This window comes from Anser anser (genome assembly GCF_964211835.1).
Source record: "Anser anser genome assembly, chromosome: 1".
In the NCBI taxonomy this organism is placed as follows: Eukaryota; Metazoa; Chordata; class Aves; order Anseriformes; family Anatidae; genus Anser; species Anser anser.
The window spans coordinates 176270442-176293246 of record NC_139720.1 but is presented as its reverse complement, the minus strand read 5'-3'; the positions used below and the strand labels follow the sequence as shown (position 1 = coordinate 176293246).

Genomic DNA, 22805 nt, shown 5'->3' with positions numbered 1-22805 from the left:
GTCATGACATTCAAAGGTATAAAGCCTCTTTATGTTTCAAGTCATCTTAAAAGCAAGTAGGATTCCCCTTTTCTTGTTCCTCCTCAAAACCTGTTGCATAATCTCACTTCTAATAATCAGAAACCTCTAGTTTCCACTTTAAGTATTTATATGGCAGAAATTTTGTCAAAATAATTCAAAGGTTTTATCCTCCTCAGAAACACTCTAGAAAACACGTAATTACAACTAACAACAATAACAATAATTCAGGTAAAGATCAAAATGCATGCAGGAAAAGAAGGCTTCCATCCGTCAGCCACATTATTCTTTAAGTGAAGAAAGTTACTACAAGACACTTACCATCATTTTTTCAAACAGTGCTATGATTTCTCTTTCTGACAGGGGTTTTGGAACAAAATCCTCCACATCAGTAGTTGTGGATGACCAATCTGTAGAGTGGGACTGCTTCATATGTGGCAGAGGAGGTCTTTCCTTTTTGCTTCCTGGAATTCTTATACTGGCAAATCTATCCAACTGAAAACAGAAAGGATATATTATATTACACAGTGTTCCCATTCTGGGTAGTCCTAGTGGGTATTCTTGGAATCTTAACATTCTTATTTTTCTAACTTACCTATTATTTAACTGTCTTACTTTAAAGGAGTTTCCTAAGGATACCTATAATGGTCAGTTGTCTTAGCGCTTCAGTTAATAGAAAAGAATATGGAGAAACCATGCAGAACATGACAATTTTATGGAAAAAGTTCTGAGGAAAATGATATCTACAAAACCAGCACAAGATTTATGAAGAGTTCTTCATAACCATTACACACAGAATAGGAAAAAGTAGGCTTATTTACCAAAGCATAGTTTTAAAATGCTTTTCCTTAGTCTGAAATGGCAGTACTTCTCACATCGCAATACAACATACAGATATGCAATGAAATTACTTTTGATTAAAAGACAAGTTTGTATGACTAAGACACTGTTCTCTTTCTTCTTTATTTGAACTACATTATCCTAAACTTAGCACTTTTCTGTGTTACAATTATTTAAAAATTAGTTGAAGAGAAGAATAAAAATTTTCAGCTCCTTTGTTAAAGCTCTGTAGGATACACTCACAGTCTGATAAATAATCCTTAGCCTTTATGACCAACATGAGACAATCACTCTGACTTCACTTTGTTTTTTGTTTTTTCCTGGTTTGGTATTTAACTACTTTTCAGTAAAGACTTAACTAACTGGAATTTTAAAACATTTTCAGTGTTAGAGACTGTATATTTTAATGTACAGGCAGAGCCCAACAGAACACAAAAGCAGCTGACACTCAATTAAATGTGCTAAATCTTAATCATCTTTGTAGCAGCCTTTTGAACAGATGTGAACAGCAATATTAAACTTCTCAACACAAAAGAAAGTTACAGTAGCATTTGGTGCATAAAATTTTGGACAAGATTTTAACCATATTGATAGCCTTACATCTTTGAAATGCTATGCAAAAAAAATATTCTAAGGCTTCAATACACATTGAAGATGAGTATCTTGATATACCATTTAATAAGAACATCAAAGTGTAACCACACTAAATGACGAGTAAAGTCTGTGAAGTTAAGATCAGAGAGAACAAAGAAAATTAGAGGCAAAAACTGTGTACAAGTGTACCACTCTAGTCAACACAGAGCAAGAATTGACTATGCATGAAGAGAGGTTTAGAGGAAGAAAAAAAAAAGATTTTAATTCTTCCTGTTCAAAATTGAAAGGGAACATTTTTGGAACATAGAAATAGATTGCAAGCCACTCATACAGATGGTTGTAGAACATGCAAAAGCAGAAAATAAATATAGCATAAACATAAAAGAACTCAGCATGGAAGATAGGGCCCTTCAGTGTCACATCAAACCAGCAGGCAGTGTGGAAAGCACACTCTAAAGGAATAATTACACAGGCAAGACCCAGGAAGAAAGAGAATGCAACAAAAGCAAAAGGGAGAGGAACATCATTGGAAGCAAAGTATAGAGTCGTCAGTGACAAAAGCCATCTTACATCTTGATCAGACAGCAATTTCCCTTCCTGTCTTTAAAAAAAAAAAAAAAAGTCTACAGCAAACAAAGGGGGAAGAAGCTAGACTGCAAACTGCAATGACTAGATCAGAATCTTAAAAACACACCATATTATAAGGGATCTGACACAGCCCGCATGGCTTCACCCAGGGCAAACTGTGCCTGACCAATCTGGAGGCCTGGTACTCCACTGGAGTGACCGCATCTGTCAACAAGGGAAGACCAACCGATGTCATCTGCCTGGACTTCTGTAAAGCCACAATCCCACATGGCACCCTTATCTCCAAATTGGAAAGAGACGGATTTGAAGAGTGGACTATCTGGTGGATAAGGAATTGGCTGGATGTCTGCAGGCAGAGAGTGGTGATTGATGGTTCCATGTCCAGGTAGAGGCTGTTGACGAGTGGTGTCCCTCAGGGGTCTGCCTCCGGACTGGTGCTGTTTACTGTCTTTATCAATGATGTAGACAGCGGGATTGAGTACACCCTCAGCAAGTTTGCGGATGACACCAAGCTGGGTGGTACAGTCGATACAACAGAAGGAAGGAAAACCATCCAAAGGGACCTGGACAACCTAGATAGGTGGGCCCACCTGAACTTAATGAGGTTCAACAAGTTCAATTGCCAGGTCCTGCACCTGGATCAGGGCAATCCCAGACAGGAGTACAGGCTGGGAGAAGAACACATTGAGAGCAGCCCTGCAGAGAAGGACTTGGGGGTTCTGGAAGAAAAAAAGGTTGACATGAGCCAGCAGTGTGTGCTTGCAGCCCAGAAAGCCAGCTGCATCCTGGGCTGCATCAACAGAGTAGCCAGCAGGTCAAGGGAGGGGACTGTCTCTCTGTCCTCCCTGGGGAGGCCCCACCTGGAGCAGGACTCCAGGATGCCATGAAAGGCAGTACACCTGCTCCAAAAAAAAACGTGTTAGCCAACAGCTTCTCCCTGTGCCCATTTGCTATCTAGGGTACAACCTAAGAAACAAACCATTATATTTGAAGATTCTTAGTACTCAGATTTGAGGCAGAGGTACAGGAAAGACACTTAGGCTGAAGTAACAGATTTCAGCACATGTTTCAGTGGGCAGAGAATTTGTAACTTAGATTTAAGCGAGGTGTGCCCTACGCTCTCCTGAAAAATCTCAGCCCTTTCTTTAGATCACTTGTTCCTCCAAACGTCCTTTTCCTTCCCAGCCCCTTCTTTACAGCTTTCATTCCCCAAGTGTCCCCTCTTCCTTCTCCTGCTCCACAAAGAGGAGCAATAAGAGTTCGTAAGACAAAAGGAAGCTGGTCAGATGGAACCACCTTAGCCTGTGCTATGAAATACCCCACACAGTCCCAGAGCTACTTTTACTTCAGAGGAAGAGAGTTCAGGGACAAAGGCCAAAACATCCTTGAAAAGGGACATTTTACTTCCTTTTGCTTGTTGACATGTTCAGTTTATGCTTTGCTTTTAACCTCCTTTAGCATGCTAGGCTGTATGATAGATATTTTGCAACACCACAGATTATGTCATAATATTCATATTCCCCATAATTACCCAATTCTATACCATTTGTCCTAAAGAAGGGAAGCGTGCTCTCAGAATATGTTTGATAAGGCAGAACAAGCAAGAGAAAATCAGATCCTAGGATTACAAGCACATTACACATGTCGAACTATTTTAAATAATTTAAAACGATGCATTCTAAAAATATGAACTCCATAGATTAAAAAAAGGAAATTCACAACAAGACCTGAACAGTGTAGTGTGGCTATTCTACATACATTTCTCTTTTGAATTCCGCATTAATGGTGCTTCAGAAAACTTAATACCTCTCAATACTCCAATACAAGTGAATAATTTCATGGTCCACCGAAAGCACTTTACAGAAATTTCATTGCTTGGTTGTAATGAAATTTACCACTGATGCTGCTGGCGATCCAAGTGCATAGAGGAAATGGCAAAAATATAGTTCAATAATCTTCCGTGTTACATCAAAAATATTTTTAGCCAGGCTAACCAATGGGGAATATCTAAAGACAGCTTTGTATCAAAGTGTCCCTACAGTTTAAGGAAGGTCTGACCTTCTGTCTGTAAATTAAAGATGTCTGCCCTTTTTTTTTCTTTTTTCTTTTTTTTTTTTGGGGGGGGGGGGTAGGTTGCTTGGTTTTCTTTATTCTAAGATGGAATAGAAGAGCAGAAACAGAAAAGATGATTCATTTTTTGTTTATGACAGTGGAGAAGCTATCAACAACAAAATATATATAATTCACACAGTTCTCATTACTAAGACTAGATCTCCCAATGTGAGAGGCATGAGGAGTCTTTTCTCATAAACTTGAATTTAAAGCAGTGGTTTGTTTGTGTATACTTTAGTTTTCACGTCTGCATGCCTGCTACTGCCAAAGATTGGAACTTCCACAATTAGCCATGCACTTCATTCTGCCAGTCTGCATTCTCTGCAAGACAAAAGTGATAAGGCAACTGAAACAAAAACTTCGCATCAGAACTGAAATACAATGAAAGTAAACCACAGTCAACACACTAACTTGAGTTACCATGAGGCAACTTTTAAGCAGCCTTTTATGTTCATCAGCCTGTTCTGAGGGAGTCTTCGCAGAAACTCTCTATAGTGCCTTACACTCTAACAGATTTTAAAATTATCTTATAAGATAGTAGTGGAAGGAGTGCTACAAGACTACTAACTTTGTTCCACAGAAAACCTCTGTGAAACTGTAACTTCGGTAATACCCTCTGTACAAGCTCTATCAGAGTAGGAGACTGAGCAGTGAGAGACACCATTACTGTGTGCAGAACACACTGTTGACAGCACCGACACACTAAAAATTGTCTCAGTCATCTTTGGCAGCACAAGGTATGTGAGTGAATGAAGCCCTCATGACTTCAAATATAAAAACAATCATGCACACGGGGCTAAAAAGATGGGAGTTGCACTTTTTTATTACTAAAAGTAATGTAAAGGTGACCATTTGTTTCAAAGGTGGTATCATTGGAGCGACATTCAATTCCTTTAAGGACTTAAATTCTAATGAACATTTTTTGAACACAGCCATATTAAAGAAATTGCTTAAAAGGGAGCAACTGGCAGGACATATCCAAAGTTTTCTTCAGTGTCTCATCACCTGTATGAAGGACAAGAACAAAAGAGAGGCATGCAGCAGTAGCATCAAAATGAAATGCAAAGAATTTCTATCAAGACTGTGTGATAAAAAGCCATCCTGCACAAAGGAGCACAAAAGGTGGGTAGTTAGGCCCAAATACTACTTTCACCTGGCTTCTCCCAAACCCATCGCAGGACCAGTCACCCCATCAAATCTTCATAACCCATGGGCACAATGGCATGTGGGAACACCCCACACTGTTGACTCAGAGGAAGGTCCAGACTCCTGCTAAGGTTTTCCCAGCAGTTTCTTCCCCGTGGTCTAAGTGAGTGAGCATCCCATCCCGTGAGTCAGCACCATGAGCTCTCCAGAGCACCTTTTAGACTGAGGAGGGTCGCTGCGCTGCGGTATGGGACACATTATGAGATGCAGGGGAAAAGTATTTGGGGGTTGCACAAGACACATCTTGGGACATTTCAGGGGGAGCCCAAGGCAGGGAACACGATGGTTCTCAGAGATTTGGAGAGGAACAAGAACAGGTAATGAAGTTACAAGGCATTTGGCTGGGCCAGTTGTATGTAAAGAGTTTGCTGGTTGGTATGCTTGTCCATCCACAACCTGCGCCCAACCACTGCAGTTTGTCTTATCTTATTAAATTATATTTCCAGCTCTGTTCCTGAGTCAATTCCAACTCTTCTCCTGACTCTCTACTTCATGTATATGGAAATTTATGTATCAGCAATATGCATAGGACCATGGGTCTGAGGGCTGACGTGCCAACTGGAGAAATCTGACTGTCCTTAAGTACCAGCAACTGGAGTGGGACCACAGTTGTACCGACGGTACCAGCAACTGGAGCAAATGAGGGTGTGTGATCAGGAACAATCAGCCTCCATGTGAGGCAGTCTGTGCCAGCACCCAGGCTGAGGCTGCAGGGACTCGTGCGAGCAGGTAGAGATCCCTGCTACTGAAGGGATCATTGTGCGTGCATTTCCCCCTAACATCACCGTGATCAAACAAAGAGGGGAACAGAATGAGGCTGTTGGCGCTGCCTGTGTGAGCGCTGAGGGTGGCTGGCTGTGCTGATCAGTGGGGCCAGGCATATGCACGTACATTAGCACACCTGTGCTTGTGTGTACGCCTGCTCAGCCCCACTACTGGTCGGACCTGGGGATGGGGAGCTGCAGCCTTGCCTCTTCTGAGTTATCACATTCATTTACCCCCCCCCAACATTTTCCTTCCCTACCAGAAAGAAAAACTTATTCTGCCTTACATGGCTCACACACATATAGCCAACTTGCTTGCAAGGTCAAATATTGTTAGCGCAGGAACAGTATTTTTGCTACTTAAAATATTAATAGGGCTTAAAGCCCACACACTTGCTATCAAGCATTATACAATGTTCTCCTTCACTGTTTGAAACAATGAGTATTCTAGACATTCTCAAAGCCTATAAAAAATTCCATGACACACAATGCTAAGGAAAAAGATAAAATGGCAAGTCCAGATAAGCAGCATTCAGCCCCTCAGAGTTGATTTCAGACTGAATGCAAATTAGGTATCACAACTTGAATCACTGATAATGAGAATAATAGCTGCAAAAGCCAAAATGAAGCAGCCATCACAGTATGAATGGCATCCAAACTTTTATTAGTTTTCTATTTCATAGTCTCTCTGTAGAATAATGGAGAGCCTATGAAATAAGAAACCAATTTTATGTGCATACCGTGGACCTGACGATCAAAATTATAACGAGATCCAAAAAATGTCCTAGGTCAAACCTTCTGGCTCATCCCACTTTCTGATCAGGTCCCTCAAAAGTACATGTATTTGTGCTCTCACTTTGATCTCAGTGAAAACTTCTTATACCATTCTTCATAAAACAATACTGTCTATTGAACTTGCACGCTTGATAATGCAGGAATCAGTGGATTAGTTATCACTAGATTAATTGCTGGCTCAACATCACATCAAGACCCATGCTGAACAAAGCATCACCTTCTAACAGAGCTGCAGGCAGGAATTAAAGGTATTACTCCACCTGCCATCCTGCCTTGCTCATCTTTATCTCCCCCTTTTAATTAACACAAATCGTTTATTGTTGTAAGATTATTATTTTTAATTAAAAATCCAATAGATGCATGTATAACCATACTCATGATTACAAAAAGAGCTCCTTAGTTCTGTCAGTGCTCCACTCCAGCCTTGATTCAATGCCTTTCTCAGGAAGAGAAAGCTACTCAGAAGAGAATAGGACATCCATGGAAAAACTCGATGGCACCAGCTGCTACTGATGGAATGTGACTTGCTGAAAGAATTTTCATGGGATCTTTGAGGCTGCTAACAACTGAAGGTGAAATTTTACACAAAACAGACACGCAGGATTACACGTCGCCCAATAAATCCAGATTCATTCTTATGGACACAGATGGTCTACTTAAAAGCACAGTTTTATTTGCTTTATGTTGTTGAATTTGAACTAAATGTAAAAAACAAATGCCACAATAGATTCTCAAGCACATTTTACTGTAATTAAATTATTACAGCTCTCAAAACCCATGGTACTTGTATTCAGTTTCGAGTTAACTGAGCAATTTAGGCTGAAGGTGATTAACCATTTGCAGATGACAACTCCTAGATAAAAGTTATTTTCTGAGAAATGCTACTAATAGCTTTGCTTTGTGAATGTTCTGGGAGCCAACAATTCAAGCAGAATCAACTGGCATGGCTGGTCTTATTTACGGCCACAGAGAAGGAGTGTAGGGAACAACTGAAGTGATTTAGCAGCAGAGGTTACCTACATCAAGGACAGAACATTAGATCAACTTGGTATTGGCTTTCTTCTCCGTGTCTTAGATAAGCTCAAGGAAGCGAATGCACGAAGAAGGGAATAAAAAACCCAAACAGTTCTCAGATTCTCATATGAGCAGGTTCTGAGTGTCTTAAGAGAATTATAACCAAGCTTAAGGAAATGAAATATGATGTTTTGGAGAACTGTTTTCTGACATGCCTTTAGAGCACCTATATCAAACTTGGAAACACAAAGTTCATATTTCCGTAAGCACAGGAATACTACAAACACTCACTCACAGATCCTTGATACATGGAGTACTTAAGATTTACTATCTAAAGAAGTTGAAATTCTTTAGACAGAGAAGAAAAACTGTCCACCAAAACTGTCAGTTGTGCATTTCTTCCAAAGTTCATGGTTGCTATAGCATGACAATTCATCCCCTCAGACACAATTGCCACAGATCTATGGGAACGGTACCTATAGCCACACCTGTAAAATAAATGAACAATCTTGACATCAATATTGTTTCCTCAGTTCAAGCCTGCAACTTCCTCTAAATTGACATTGCATGAGAAGGTGGAAGGGAGAGAGGGAAAAAAATAAAAGCCAACTGTAGACATGATAGTCCTTCCAGCAAAAAGAAGCTCCCACCCCTACGATGCGGTGCTCAGTGAAGGACTTGGGAAACACCCAGTTTGCTATGCTCCTCTCCCAGACTGAAGCCCTCAGACCCAAACAGGCAGTGGAAGAAAGAGCATGACTCCAGAGAAAATGAATGAATATCAGAAAGTATTTGTAGAACAACTTCTGACAGGATTTAGTCAGACTTTTACAGAGATAATTTGGACTATGAATATTGGTATCAATGCAACGAATAACAACTGGTTATTGTATAAATATTAGATCTATAAAGTGAGACTAAAAATTTTTGACTTCGCATACAAAGTGTATTTCCTATTACCCATATTTGGAGCAAAAACTCGAGTGCAACATCTTGTAGGTCTCCAAAATCAAAAGTTACCATGCACACCGTCCACATATCTCACAATGAAGAGTTCATCTAAATGGTGCTAAACATAAAGTGGTGCACCTAATCCATTATCTCATAACTGGCTGAGCAACCTAAATTTTATAAAATACACCAGGAACACAAGCTATCTTTCTTTATATACTCTGTTTAAGCTATTTACTGTAGTGACAGGACCCCAGCATTTGGAGAGGTGGAAGGAGAGAGAACCAAAAGAAGCAGCTGTACCAAATTAGCAGGTACCAGATGGAAATACTAGGTTTATGCAGGATGCAAGAGTCTTGGCTATGACAGTCACAATTCCATACAAGCTAGGTAAGCAGTAACACAGTTACAGTGGTTTTGCCACAGAAGATATACTTTGCACTATACTGAAAAAGAAGCAAAGAACTAGTTCCTTCTTCTACCACAGTCAGATTCCTTGACTTTTCCTTTCTTACCTTTCTTTTCTTCTCCTGATCTTACCTGGTCAGACATGACGTGCCTTGGTCTGGACCTAAGCTAATATGCCAATGCAACAGCTGCATCCTACCACGTAGATTTGAGGTTTCTGGCATTAGTTCTGTAATCTCTGCATTTCGGTTTAGCACCAGGAACAGTGATGCCTGAACCACATAAAGCACACAAGTCAAGTTATGCAAAATCCTCTCAAGTTAAGGATGAATCCAACAGATTTGACAACCTTTAAGCAAGAGGGAGAATCACTCTTGTATCTTCATATTCCGTTTGTCCAGCTATACCAATCAGATCAATCTGCATCAACTTTACAAGACAGAAATTGTAAAATGTCATGCTCTGTTTCTGTCCAAAAATCACTGTGCAAAGATCTGGAATGTTTCTGGAGAAGAAAATTAACCTAAAAGTCCCAGATTCAAGTGCTAAAAGAGATAATTGTTATGAATCCTGGTGTTTTCTGCTTTGTCAGATGAAGAGCAGACTTTCCACCCTAGACAAGTTTAAGGACTATGTATTTCTAGAGGATGTTGCTGCACTACAGGAAAGTCTTTATTCTAGAAAAGTAGGAGACCTTGTATCACAGAAAAATCCTGACTGCCTGATGTGTGTTGTTTGTTTACTACTTCTAGTACCTCATTAATAAGAGGCATGATTACAAAACCGTCCAGTTTTAGCCTAAACTGCATTATGATAAGTACTGAACAAACTTCCCCTCCTGTTATCACAAAAAAAAAAAGCACACACAGACCATCAAGACACTGGCAATGATCAGTGAGCACAATCTAATAGATAAGATCTGGTATTAAGTACACAGGTACAAAATCTTTACTTCCTGCTTGATGGGATAAAAACAAGAGCATTGTATGTAGCTTCTCTTTTTGCAGGTGCCCCTCACATTCTGCCTTGCAAGTCTGTAGGATGAAAAACTAATGCCACCCTCCAATTTTCAAGATCATATTTTTGACTGCCCACTATTTGTATCCTCAGTAAACAGAATTTAATATCTGGAGAATCTGCTTAACTACTACAGCGTAGCTCAATCTTCCAGACATCTTGTCAGTCATTTTAGTCAGACAAGTCAACAGCTCAGTCATGGAAGTCTGCCCTAACACCCTAATAGATACACAAAGAATTGCTGTAACATTAACAACATACAAAGTAGAGAGAGATAGACAAAACTCCTATGTCTCCATTTGAAATATTTATTAATCTTAGAGAAGGGGGAACATACAGCAAAATAAAGGTTGTATTAATTTAGTTCAGTGTGTTTGAAAGCAAAAAGAAACCACTACTTTCCTTTACCAGATAAAATATTTCATGCAAGATCAAAGAAGTTACTGACAAAGATTCTGAGTCAAAGACATCTTAACTTCTTTTTCTTCCCTAAAGCTTCAGAAGATTAGAAAAAATATATATTCCTTCTTTGACAGTCAAAGATTAACTTCTTAGTATAAGAAATTCCACTGGTAGCAGTAGAGCTTAGTAAGAAAAAGACTTACATAAACAGAAACGCACAGAAGAACACCTTTCATTAGATGACTTCTTATTCCCAATACGTTCTTCTCCCAGAGATGATTTTACCCTTCTTGGAAAGCACATCATTTAACTCATGGTAGAATATTAGAAGTTATGGAGTTTAGGCCTGTACATAGTCACATCTTAAATGTGAATCATGAATCCTGTTCCTCTATATACCACAAATTATAAAGCCTTTCTTTCTATACAGCAGCTGCTAAAAAAAAATCAGTCTACACAACAGATAAGCAATTTTAGTAAGCACTTATTTTTTGTCTACATGTAAGCAGATTTCTTTTTAATAAGTCTTTTTTTTAAAAAAATCTGCGTATTAACAGTATTTTTGAGCCTTACAAACCATTTACCGGAGTGTGCAGCACTTGAGTTAGGAAACAGGCTTGTTTCCACTGTGGTCTTTCAAGTAGATACTTAGTCAGATACCTACTTGCAGCTCTTCTGTGCAATAAGTTTCCTGCCTTCATAGTGTCTGAACAACAAAGCTAGAAGGAACATATATTAGTCGACTGTGTTCTAAAAACAAGGTGTTTTAGGTCTCATCGTTACAAGGATTCATCGGCACCATCTCAGGAATAATCCAGTACAATCCAAATACGGAAAAGCAGTCTGCATTAAGGATACTGAAATTTTGCTAACTTATCTGAAATAAAATTAAAAAGAAACGATACATATTCCATGGTTCCTGGTATACAAAACTGTATTTGTAAGAAACAGATTAGGATTAATAAAATATCTGTATTTTGTAAAGCATAACGCAGCTGAGAGCAAGTTACCATGCGAACTATTACCCATTGGAATAAATGATGTAAAATCTTTCCTTAAAAGCTACAGAGTAAAGGTGACAGTACCATGCTCAATGCTACCAACTTTGCACAGCTAAGCAACAGTAACTGGATCATTGTTTCCTAAACTAAGGAACAGCACTGTTTCCTGGTGCAAGTGTGTTGTACGTTGTCCAGTGTAAAGCTCTCTATACTTAGCTCTCAGCTATGCACAGAAGTATTTCAGCAGAACACTATATAGCAAAAAATAGATAGCGAAGTCATAACAACTCATCCTTAAATGCCTACAGAACATCATTTCTTAGGTGAATTCAAAGACTCTGTAGAACGATCCACTTTCAGAAAAGCTATTTTTATCAACCAACGAATAGTACAGACAATGAATCAAGTGTATTTTAATTACAAGGGAAATAAAAACCTGCTTGGTGATACCCTCTTCTGCTGTTCAAGACAGATGAAGTTTGAGAAACACTGTTAGCACAACAGTGAACATACCTAACATTGTTTGAAGTAAGCATTAACGAGTTTTTACAAGCAACTGTTAGTCAAACATGGTATTTTAAGCCAGACATGCAATCTAAATAACTTTAATATTAAACATGCAATCATAGATCCCTTAATTATACCACAAAGTGGCAAAATTATCTGTCAAGCTCATTTAGCCATGCTTACAACATACTTCTAGACCATCTATAGGTTTTTCACTACTCAAACAGAGTATGTTACAGATAATTAACAGTTTAGTGAGACTTTACTAATTAACTAAATTAACTCCCCAATTAAGACAGTTTCTTGTAGCAAAAAAGGTTGTTTATATCGCATTAGCAATAAGGTTATTAGCTTAGCAAAGCCAAAGCGAAACATAAGTTGTCTTACCACATCATCAGTCAGTGTCTTGATATTTAAATGCTGTAAATCAAACAGGAAACCGGTCATGTCACAATTGTGTAGTCAAAAAAAAAAAAAGCAAGCGTCAGTTACAGTTAATGTTATTCAAAAGAAGATGCAAGTTCAGTGTTGAATTGTAATAATTTCCTTCACAAGCTGTACTTTGTTGACACAGCAAATTGGGAGGGGGGGAAATACAGTGCAGACAGAAAAAAAATGCAATCTGATCTTTAAAAAGAATAACACCGTGCAGAAGAATACAAAGGAAAGCTTGAAACAACATGTGTTTTATCATATTTACACCTAAATATACTAGAACATATATATATTAGAAAAAAATATACTGCCCATAAGTCAGCAAATAGAATTGTCTTCTGGAAAAGGCTGTGCGGACTCCACCAAGGAATGAGTGAAGAGGTTTTAAGTCCAACAGAAGAACACAGATCAACTCAGTAGTTCAAAGCTCTGGCTGCCAAGCTGCAATACTGAAGCAAGTGAGACTGTTCGCTGCTCTCAAGCAATGCCTCTTGCAAGTAGAACATGAAGTTCTCACGAGCAGAAACTCACACAAGTATTTCTGAACAGCAACATTCAAACATCCATGACCAGTTATTGCTATGGGAAACAACAGGTCCTGAACAAACTCTTGTTGCACTCCATTGCACACTGACAGACACAGCAAGCATTAGGACAAAGCTCTTTCATAAAACCCAAGAGGAGCAGCAAAGAATATATGGACTGACAAGTCCGTTTTGCATGGATCCCATTCACAGCTTTTTGACAAGGCTGAGAACAGGCTCAGCAGGGAAATGGGAAGAACAATAAGCCACACACTTGGTGAGATTGACTCTTTCCCTATTCTTAGGCTCCCCTCCCTGCCTCGTATGCAAAGCTTGGCAGCACCTACAGCAATTGTCAAGGGCTATATCAGAATTAACCAGATTTAGAAGCTCTTGCGTTGTCATGACCAAATCAACAACACTTCAGTACTACTGCTTGCAACATCTTTGATGCCTCCTCCTTCAGTACTGAAGAGTATTTTGTGCTAAGCCAACTACTGTACTATGATAGCTCTACCCTCAGTATTATCGAGACACTAAGGAAGAAGTGTATGATAAGTGGCTATGAAGTTAGAAATAAAAGCAAATCAAGTATGAGGAAACGCTCAGTACCCAGTGACACAATGCAAGTTAAACCACCAATAATAAAAACTGGAATTAGGTCAGTACTGAATACTCATGGCAACCCCGCTCTGTGCTACAGACAACAACAGTAAGTGGGAAAACACCTCAAAGTAGCCAGTAGATTGAAGACCTGTACCCCAGATTTACCACTGCAGGGGCAGATCAGACTTCTGCCCCACACACTGCTGCGGAGCACTGTTTTATGACTCATTTTGCAAAACAGCTACAAGGACAACATAACTGGTAACTTTTGCAATTTAAAGAGCTCCAGACTTCACATTTGGAAAGCTGTTGATATCTCTGTTTTTCAGTGATCAAAACTGCAAGAGAACACAGTAACACATGGTCTTACAATGGAACTTTGTAAGAAATAAGTATTTATTCATTTTTCATATGCTCAGCTAAGCCTCAAACAATACAGATACCATTGTAAAGCTCCTCCAGCATGGTAGGAGGCTGAGTAATTTGCTTTGAATGAAAGTTTGAGACACGTCAGACAGCATGCCATTGCACTGACACACATAGCACACCACATTTTAGGAACACAGCCTGGATGTTCTGCAGCGCTCAGCAGAAGATGCTGTCAGCATCCATGGGATCAAGGGCACGTGCTTCAGCTTCAGGTTTTGTTCTTTGAAAAAGACCAAGTGAACGGGATAGTTCAAGCCAGTGGTGTACCTTTCAATTACACCATGAAGTTTAGCAATGGAAATGATTGTTGGAAAGGTTAAAAGTTCCCTACGCTGCACATCAGAACACCTCATGATACAAGTCATCTGGCTAATGACTGGAGGGGAAAAAGAAAAAAAATAGAAAAGACTGCTGTGCAACCAATTAAAGACACCATAATGGCATAAGAAATTCAATATACAGATATGAGTCTCCTAAGCCTCCAGCTTACTGACTGCTAAGAGAGCAGGAGGCTGAAAATATCTGCCTAAGAGCTTATGCAGATAGTGTTACGGGGCCTGGTTTGTATTTACAAGATTTCTTAAGAGAGCAAAAGAAACCCCAGAGTAACTACAACCTAATGTTCAAATCCTTCAGCATTCTAATATTAAAGTGCTGTAAGACATCTCAGAAGATGTTGGTCTGTGAATATTATGGTCAAATACTTGTAAGTTAGAAAAGCTGGTTAGAACATGACAACTCAGGCAACCTTTTCCCTCTCCCTCACCAAATCCTCCTCTTCTGGCAAGGATGCACAACGTAAAACCAGTTGCTAGTAGCATTTGACGATACAGAGATGAGGAAAATAACATGGACTCAACAACAAATATTTTATCAGACTATATGCTAGGTTGATTTCTTTTAATGTCCTTCCAAGAAAGAAAGAAAGAAAATCTCACACAAATAAAAACACCACACATATACAGCTTGATACATAAAGAACAGCTTACAGACTACACAAAAAGAGAAAGAAAACAGGAATTTAAACAAGATGCAGTGAGTTTTGGAACTAGATGACTTAAGCCTGGATGTTGAAATTGTACATTACCTAGACAAAAAATGTACATATAATCACACAAACCCACGGTACCTTTTTAAATTAGAAGGCAAGAGAGAAAGAACTCATCACACACTGCCATTGATTCTATCACCAAAAAGATTCAATACAAGCTGTTTTTCCCCAAACACGATCCCACAGTAGAAGCACAACTGTAGGTTGTGAGGAAGCCTGTGGACTCAAGTCACAGAGACGTAAGTTAGATTATAACAGTGGGTGTTATTACTTTAGGAGCTCCTTTGTCACAATATTCCCTCAGTAATTTTGCTACCTCAGTCTTTAAGTGCACTTTAGAAACTGCAGTATAACCCAACAGCATCTCCTACTTTTAATTTCCAATATACTACTTCAGCGTTTATTTAATGGCTTTTTCACACATACACTCTTTCTTCGTTGCTTGGAAAGTAGTTTGAAAAGCAATTAAGGGCAAAATTATCTTAACATGACAGTTTCTACATAGCGATATTCTTTAGACATTGATGAGTTAAACTCAAAATTGGTGCTTACAGGTAAGATTATATAACAAAGTGCTAGAACACAGCACTAAAATTTAATTTCATAACCCACAGTGTTAATTCATGCCAACAAAAATAACAGCATGAGGAATTTACAATTTTACAAAGCAGCAATAAAGTGTTTTAGGTAACATCTGTTCAGCAATCATTTCTTTAAAAGACTAATTTAGATTCAAGGTCTTACACTGCAGTGTAACTGCAGCAATAACTCAGTCACTTCATAATTAAAGATATTGACACAGATCGGTCTTACCTTTCTCCTCTTTGCCAGTCAAACAGAAATGCTTTTGCTTTTAACTACATCTTTCTTTGATTTATAAATGCTATTAAATGCGAGTGTTAATTTGTCTATTTTTAACAGATCGGTGCAAACAAGAAAGTTTCTTGACTCATACAAATTTCATAAAGAATTTAATCAAAAACATAACCTGGAAGTCACTGAGGACTGGTCAATGATATACTGATATTAATAGAAACACTTCTAACTTCAGCTAGGAACTGAAGGTGACATTTTGAGGACTAGCACCTACAAGGTGCAGTCCCAGTAAAGCAAAACTAAAAGTCACTTAATCAAGTCATCCAGCACCCACTTCCATGATTTCCTAACATCTTGAGTCAAAAAATAAAAGTATCCTAGATAGAAAGTGGCAAGCACTTGCTGAGTAGATATCCGAAGTTTCCTACTCAGTCGACACATACAATGGAAACAGGTACCACCTCTGCCATTCTTCAGTCCATTTCTGCTTTTTACCAAACTCTAACCCTCAACGGTGAATGTAAGAGCTTTCAAAAAGCTAAAATACTACCGTATCATAGCCTATCTTCCACCCTTCCAAGAATTCTACTCTTCCAAAACCCTGGACCTGCTGAACAAATCCAAGCAGGTAACTGCTTCAAAACTGACCACCACTCCTTCACTTTTTTTTTTTTAATGTTATTTTACTGAATCATAACAAAGAGAACTGAGGAACTACAAGTCACATTCACTTCTTCTAAAAGCTAGTTTATTTGGGAATGCAGTACTTCAAGAAGACATTTAATTGGAATTAACAACGATTTAGCCCAAAGACTTCCTCCCTCCTCTAAATGAAGTGGTAAAAATCAAGAGTTTTTCCTCCTGCTAAACAAGAATATTCTTAGGGGGAGAAGGAAAAAAAAAAAAGGTGCATGTTAACACTGTCAATTTTGTTAACCAGCAATCCAATTTCACCTTAAGGTCTGTCAGGGAATGAAACTCTTTTCCAGACCAGCCTAACTACTGTTGACTCGGTAGCTCCCAAGTGATAGATCAATATGTTGCATTGATTGGAACAGACCAACCTGGAATTTATTTTGAAGTCTTTGTCCTAAGAAAAATTAGGCTAATACAATCTGGATGACTTTAGTTCACTGAATCTAATGGCTAATTTTAACCGCATTTGATAAATGTATAATACATAAGAAACATAATTCAGGTTAAATGAATAAGTATTGCACTCTAAGTATGCCAAACACAGAAAAGGCTCACCCTGTATTTATGACTGGATTATAGATAATTCAAAGGGGTGAGGAGAGGTTTTACGTATTCTGACACCAAACTAATTTAACTAATGAAAGTATATTGAAGATGTATTACATGGAAGGTTAGATATGAACAAGTCAAGGCACACATACCACTTTTCCCACCATTCATCCCCACCCCCACAAATGTCTCCTAAGAAAGCAGGAGGTAGAGGGGAAAGAATTTACCAATTTTAATTTTAAGAAGTGATAGGTATTCTTTATGTCAATATCTTAGGGCAGAAATGTATGATGTGACAGAAAGAAAAGCATTTCTCTTAGTACCCTTCAAGTGATCCAGCCTAAATCAGAGAAGCTGGTTAAGGTCTACAACCATGAGCGCTATTTAGATATTCACAACCTGTACTACCACGTCTGTTTCTTCAGCAGAAGATTACTATTTGGGACAAACCAGGGATTAGAGACTTCAGTTCAAAGGTTATAGCACCTACAGCAACTCCTTAAATTTTGGGGCATGGAACTGTCTGCTGCTCTTTACTAACTGTTGACTTCCACAAGTCACATTGTGAAACTACACTCCTCCCAGCAGTTTACATGAAGACAGAGACAAAATCCCCATACTCTGCTCAAGGAGTATCAACTCTGACTCTTTTTAAGGCCTTCTGCGTGCTAATGGCCTATCTAGAACACAGCCCAGGTTAGAAAGAGAACTGTCATTCTTCAGTACCATATCAACATCCCAGGGCAACATCTCTGCTTTGAGGGTACTTATCAAGATGCAGTATGGGACTGCTGTCTAAGGTCAAACACTTTTGAAAGTTGCAAACACAAGACATTCTCATGAATTCAGGATATTCTCAGTCATCCCTACTTAGAGAGTTTCGGAAACCGGGGGAAAAATATGTAAAGCCACACCCTCAAGATGACTGCATACCAAAGTGAAGTAAAATTCCCAAATTCAACTTCCTTTGCTTTCTGTGGCTTGGTGTATATATATATATATCTATTAATACTATAGCCTCAAAAAGCCAGTCAGCTGATGCCCACATCTGCACATGCTCAAAGCCATTCTTGATACGTGCCTAGACTTTCCAGGCCAGCCAAAAGAAACTCATCTGTACCAAAAGAGAAGCATCCTTTCACTGAAGAGCCAATCTGACTTCATCTCCAAAAATACATCGCAGTGGCTTGTATCACATATCTGGCAGTGTTATAATTCCTACAAGTTTTTGTATTTCTATTTTAACACATGGTCAGAGGGGGGACAGGGGACTGCTGGCAACACCTTAATTCCTTCTCTCCCCCCAAACATGTGTTAAAACATTGGAAATGATGGCAATATCCTATTTGAGTTAGAACTTAATAGCTATTTTATCGCCAGTAAATAAAAGATCTTGACCTCAATACTGTTGTCAGTCTCCATTACAAACAAATCTGTGTCTCCTGCTTCCCACAGGAATAACCCAGCCCTTGAGTCACAGAGCAGTAACACACTCCAACCTTTTGGAGTGGGCAGAACACACAGGTTTTCCTCCATGGCCCCTAGGCTGAAGAATGTTCCCAGCCATGTCAGCTGCACGGCTAAAATGCAAGCACCTGTAGAAAACACTTAACCAGTTATGAAGATGAGCAAACAGCTCTTGGCCACAAGTCTAGACCAGGCTGGATGGGGCTTTGGCCAACCTGACCGAGTGGGTGGCATCCCACCAGATGATCCTTAAGGTCCCTTCCAACCAGAGTCATTCTGAGATTCTGATTCATACATGCACATTTTAATGTGCAAAAATAGGCATGAGGCCTCTGCTTGAACAGCAATCAGAAAGCAACCACAACACAAGAAGGATTCCAGGAACCAGGAATGCCAGGAGCAACTTGTGACCTTCCCGAACAGGTTTGTCCAGCCAGCAGTTTGATATCACGTACTGGCTGACTGCAACTACCTGCAAGTGAAGTATGGCACACCTTTCCAAAAGCTCCAGTGACAGCTACTCAGGTACTGCACATTGCGCAAAGAGGCCTTTGAATCAGGAATGTAGTACACAAATATTACGGTAATTCTTCTGTAAGTGCATAGCACAGCTCAGAGCACATGAGCTGAACATAAAAATTAATGCGTATCACCTCAATATGAGCATGGCATGCACCTGGTCTGTGTGTGGTGTATACAAGACATGTAGAACATGTATTTGTCCCAGTTTTAACATCTGGAAACCTCAGGTAGTTTATAGCAAGCACATCTTACATACACATTATTTTGTAGGCAATTGTTTGCTCTTCTGAGCTGCCCAATTTCTTGGTGTGCTAGCCAAACCTTGTAAAGGCATGGTTAGGAAGAACAAAATCCTTTACATTTAGGAGTCAGTTTTTCACTAGAGAGGTCACACTGCCGTGACAAAACCAAACGTGACAGTCCCAGCAGGAGTACCATCACTTCAGGGCTGGAGGCCTCCTGGACACCGCGCAGCGACTAAGAAAATAAAGCTTTGCCAGAAAAAGACCTGAAAGCGTGTGCTGCGAGAGAAAGCGACGCCCTTTGAGGAAGGCCAAGCAGAGGGGACAGGGAGCAGGGGGGCAGGAACCTCAGCCGGGGGGGGGGGGGGGTTGTACTCACGAATTTGGGCTTCCTGCCCTCCGCGGCCTCCGGGGCGCTGCCGGCCGCGGGCGGGCCCTTCCGACGGAGCCCCCCGGGCTCCCTCCCGCCGCGGGATGGCGGCGAGGAAGGGGCGCGGTAACGGGGCCGCTGCGACTCCATGGCCGTGCCCGGGGGAGGAAGGGGAGGAGGAGGAGGATTAGAGCGGCTTAAGCCGGGCAGAGCAGGAGGGAGGGGGCCGGGGGTAAAGCCACCGCCTCCAGCCGGCGGATTTCCAGGCGGCAGCCCCTAATCCCGGAGGAGGGCGGCGAAGCGGGGCAGGGATGGGGGTGAGGAAAGGGCGGGGGGGGGGTGGGGGGGGATGGCCAACGGCCGCTCCCTAACGGCCGCCAACGGCTGTCAGCGCCCGAGAACGTGCGGCCGCCACCGCCGCCGTCCGAATCGCCCCGCCACTGCCTCGGCCCCGCCCCCCGGCCCCCCCACCCCAGCCAATCGGCGGCGGCGGAGCGGCGGCGCCTCTTCGCGGTTGGGTGGCCTCCTGCCAATCGCCTGTGAACGGGCTGGCGCGGGGTGGTAGTGGCCGCACCTGGTAACGCCCACCCCCACGCACCCACCCCCAGCCGGACTACGTGTCCCAGGGAGCACTGCGGCACGTTCCCGCGCAGGGAAGCGGTGGCCGCGCGGCGAAATGCATGACGGGAGCTGTAGTCCCGAGGAGCCTGAGGGGGACATGGCGCGGGGTTGGGGGCGGCGGGGAGGGCCCGGGCCAGTGGGGTGTCGAAGTACTTTTTGTATTATTTTGGTGTGGTTTAATTTTGGCCCTAATAAGTTTTATCCCGCTACGTAAAGCGAGGGAAGCAGTGGTTTGTGGCGCTTGGCCCAGACAGGGTGGTTCCCTCAGCGGGTGAAGGGTGTGTGCATGGAGAGATAAATGCGAATAAACGATATATTTGTGCACGTACAGAATGGTGTATGTTTGTCTGACACACGTTTGTTGGTACGGGCTCTTCAAAAGCCGAGTAACGCAAGGGAGAGATTGGCCCTACAGAAAACAGCAGCAGTATTTGCACTGACCAGGATTTGGGGTTCCCCTGACTGCTTCAGGACAGGATTTGGGGTTCCCCTGACTGCTTCAGGACGGGATTTGGGGTTCACGATGGGCCCAGGAGCTGTAAACTGCCGGCAAAGCCAGCACAAAGTACAGAGGGAGCTGTGCCTGCATTCTTTGTTTATTGAAGTTTTTTTGTTGTTGTTGTTTGTTTGTTTGTTTTTGTAACAGATGGACCTCCAAGATTCTGCATTTTATGGGGAAAAACGCAAGTAAATAGAGATCTCATTGCCCCATAGATTACTGAATTTTATATGCTTGAGAAAGGAACTGAATTCTTGTTAATGCGCTCGATACCTTGCATTTATCTTAAATTAACAGTAGCTAGAATAATAATGAAAACTGAGGGCATATATAGAGGAAAATGTGTTTCTAAATCTCAAAGTTAGGCATCATTAAGAAAAAAGATAACATTTCTCATTTGTACCTAGACTATTTTCTGAAGCAGCACGGGTTTCCTTTTTCTTCTGTCGTTCAGTAAGAACGATGCTCAGGTTCCCATATTGTTTTTATCATTTAGCATTGTGTTGAGTGCAGTGAAAAATAAAATGTCCCACCACCACCCCAAAAAATTGCATTACACACAGCTTCCAAATAATTTGAATGCCTTCCAATGCAATGACATAGAATTAAAGATCTCCGTTTCTTAGCATGACTCACACAAGTAGTGACCTACAAAATGTAATGCCTGCAATTGTGTGGAACTCCGATAAAATGCAGTGAGCAGCATTCAGCCCCAAACTAGACCTTTGCAGGACTGGGATCCAAGGCTGGGAGCTGTGGGGCTACTTAGAGTAGATGCTGGAATTATTTGAATACATTAAACTGTTTGTTCTTTGGCACATTTCTGTAGATCTTTTGTAAATTTATATTGGAATTCTTTGTGGAGAGTATAATTAGCACGACACTGTTTAATGTCATGGTTAATGATTTCCTGGAACATTTGATTAGAAAATTAATCAGCCTATGTATGTGTATGATAAAGCTGTTTAAATGGACCTCCTAATTGCGCTGTGGTAGAACACAATGGCTTGTGCCAATATATCACTTTCAAAGTACTGTATTGCAATAATAGAGAAACACTACAGAGAATAATTTATTAGACAATTTTACTAAGCCAAAAATAAACGTTAGTACTTTTGATCAATTATTATTATCTTTCACACTGCCCCTCTTGTGCTTCTTAGGTGCTTGACAGAACAAATACACTCTTCCAATTGCTTTGTTGGTCAAGATTAATCATAACTGAGGAGAACATGTGAGAATGAACCAGTAATACCGTAACTGTGCAGAGATTATACTTGGAGCATGCATACTGTCTGGAACACGCATATAGCTTGGTAATTTTGCATTATCTTTGTTCTGGAATGAGAGTTTTTCAGTTATAAAAACGTGTGAGACGAAACAAGTGCATAAAGTTAAACATAGGGGTATTTCCAAAATCTGTCCTTTGAATTGGTGATTTAACTAGACTCTCCCAATTCTGTTCCATCTCTTTTTTTATACTGTGACTCGAGTCTTAAACCTACAAAAATGAATACTTTCTTGATACTCATTGTTCCAGGGAGGCAGTTTTTCAAATAAATCCCTGTGTACTGCATTTGTAAGCTGGCTTTTGACCGAGTTTAGGCAGTTCTCCATATTTCATTTAGAGATGCCTAGTTCTTGCCTATATGAAGAATATAAAACAGTTAATTAACTGTTCTTTACTTACATACATCCTCTGAAACTGTCACATAAAAGTTACAAAGGATTTTGTGAGCAATGTTGTTGTTTTTATACAGC

The 22805-nt window shown here is 40.5% G+C and overlaps 1 protein-coding gene across 3 annotated transcripts in view; it reads right to left on the bottom strand.

Annotated features, from left to right (window-relative positions):
- The window catches only part of DIAPH3 (diaphanous related formin 3), a 247857-nt gene extending 227555 nt beyond the window's left edge, over positions 1 to 20302 (bottom strand). For 2 of the 3 annotated variants that reach the window (XM_083849164.1, XM_083849166.1), the window contains exons 1-3: positions 19934 to 20302; positions 12605 to 12637; positions 340 to 513 (exon numbers count right to left, since the gene is read on the bottom strand). In XM_083849164.1, coding sequence (XP_083705290.1) covers positions 340 to 513; positions 12605 to 12637; positions 19934 to 20074 — 348 coding nt within the window. In that variant the 5' untranslated portion in view covers positions 20075 to 20302. The remainder of the gene's footprint in view (positions 1 to 339; positions 514 to 12604; positions 12638 to 19933) is intronic. The other variant, XM_083849165.1, reaches the window with a different exon arrangement.
- Between the last annotated feature and the right edge of the window lie 2503 nt (positions 20303 to 22805).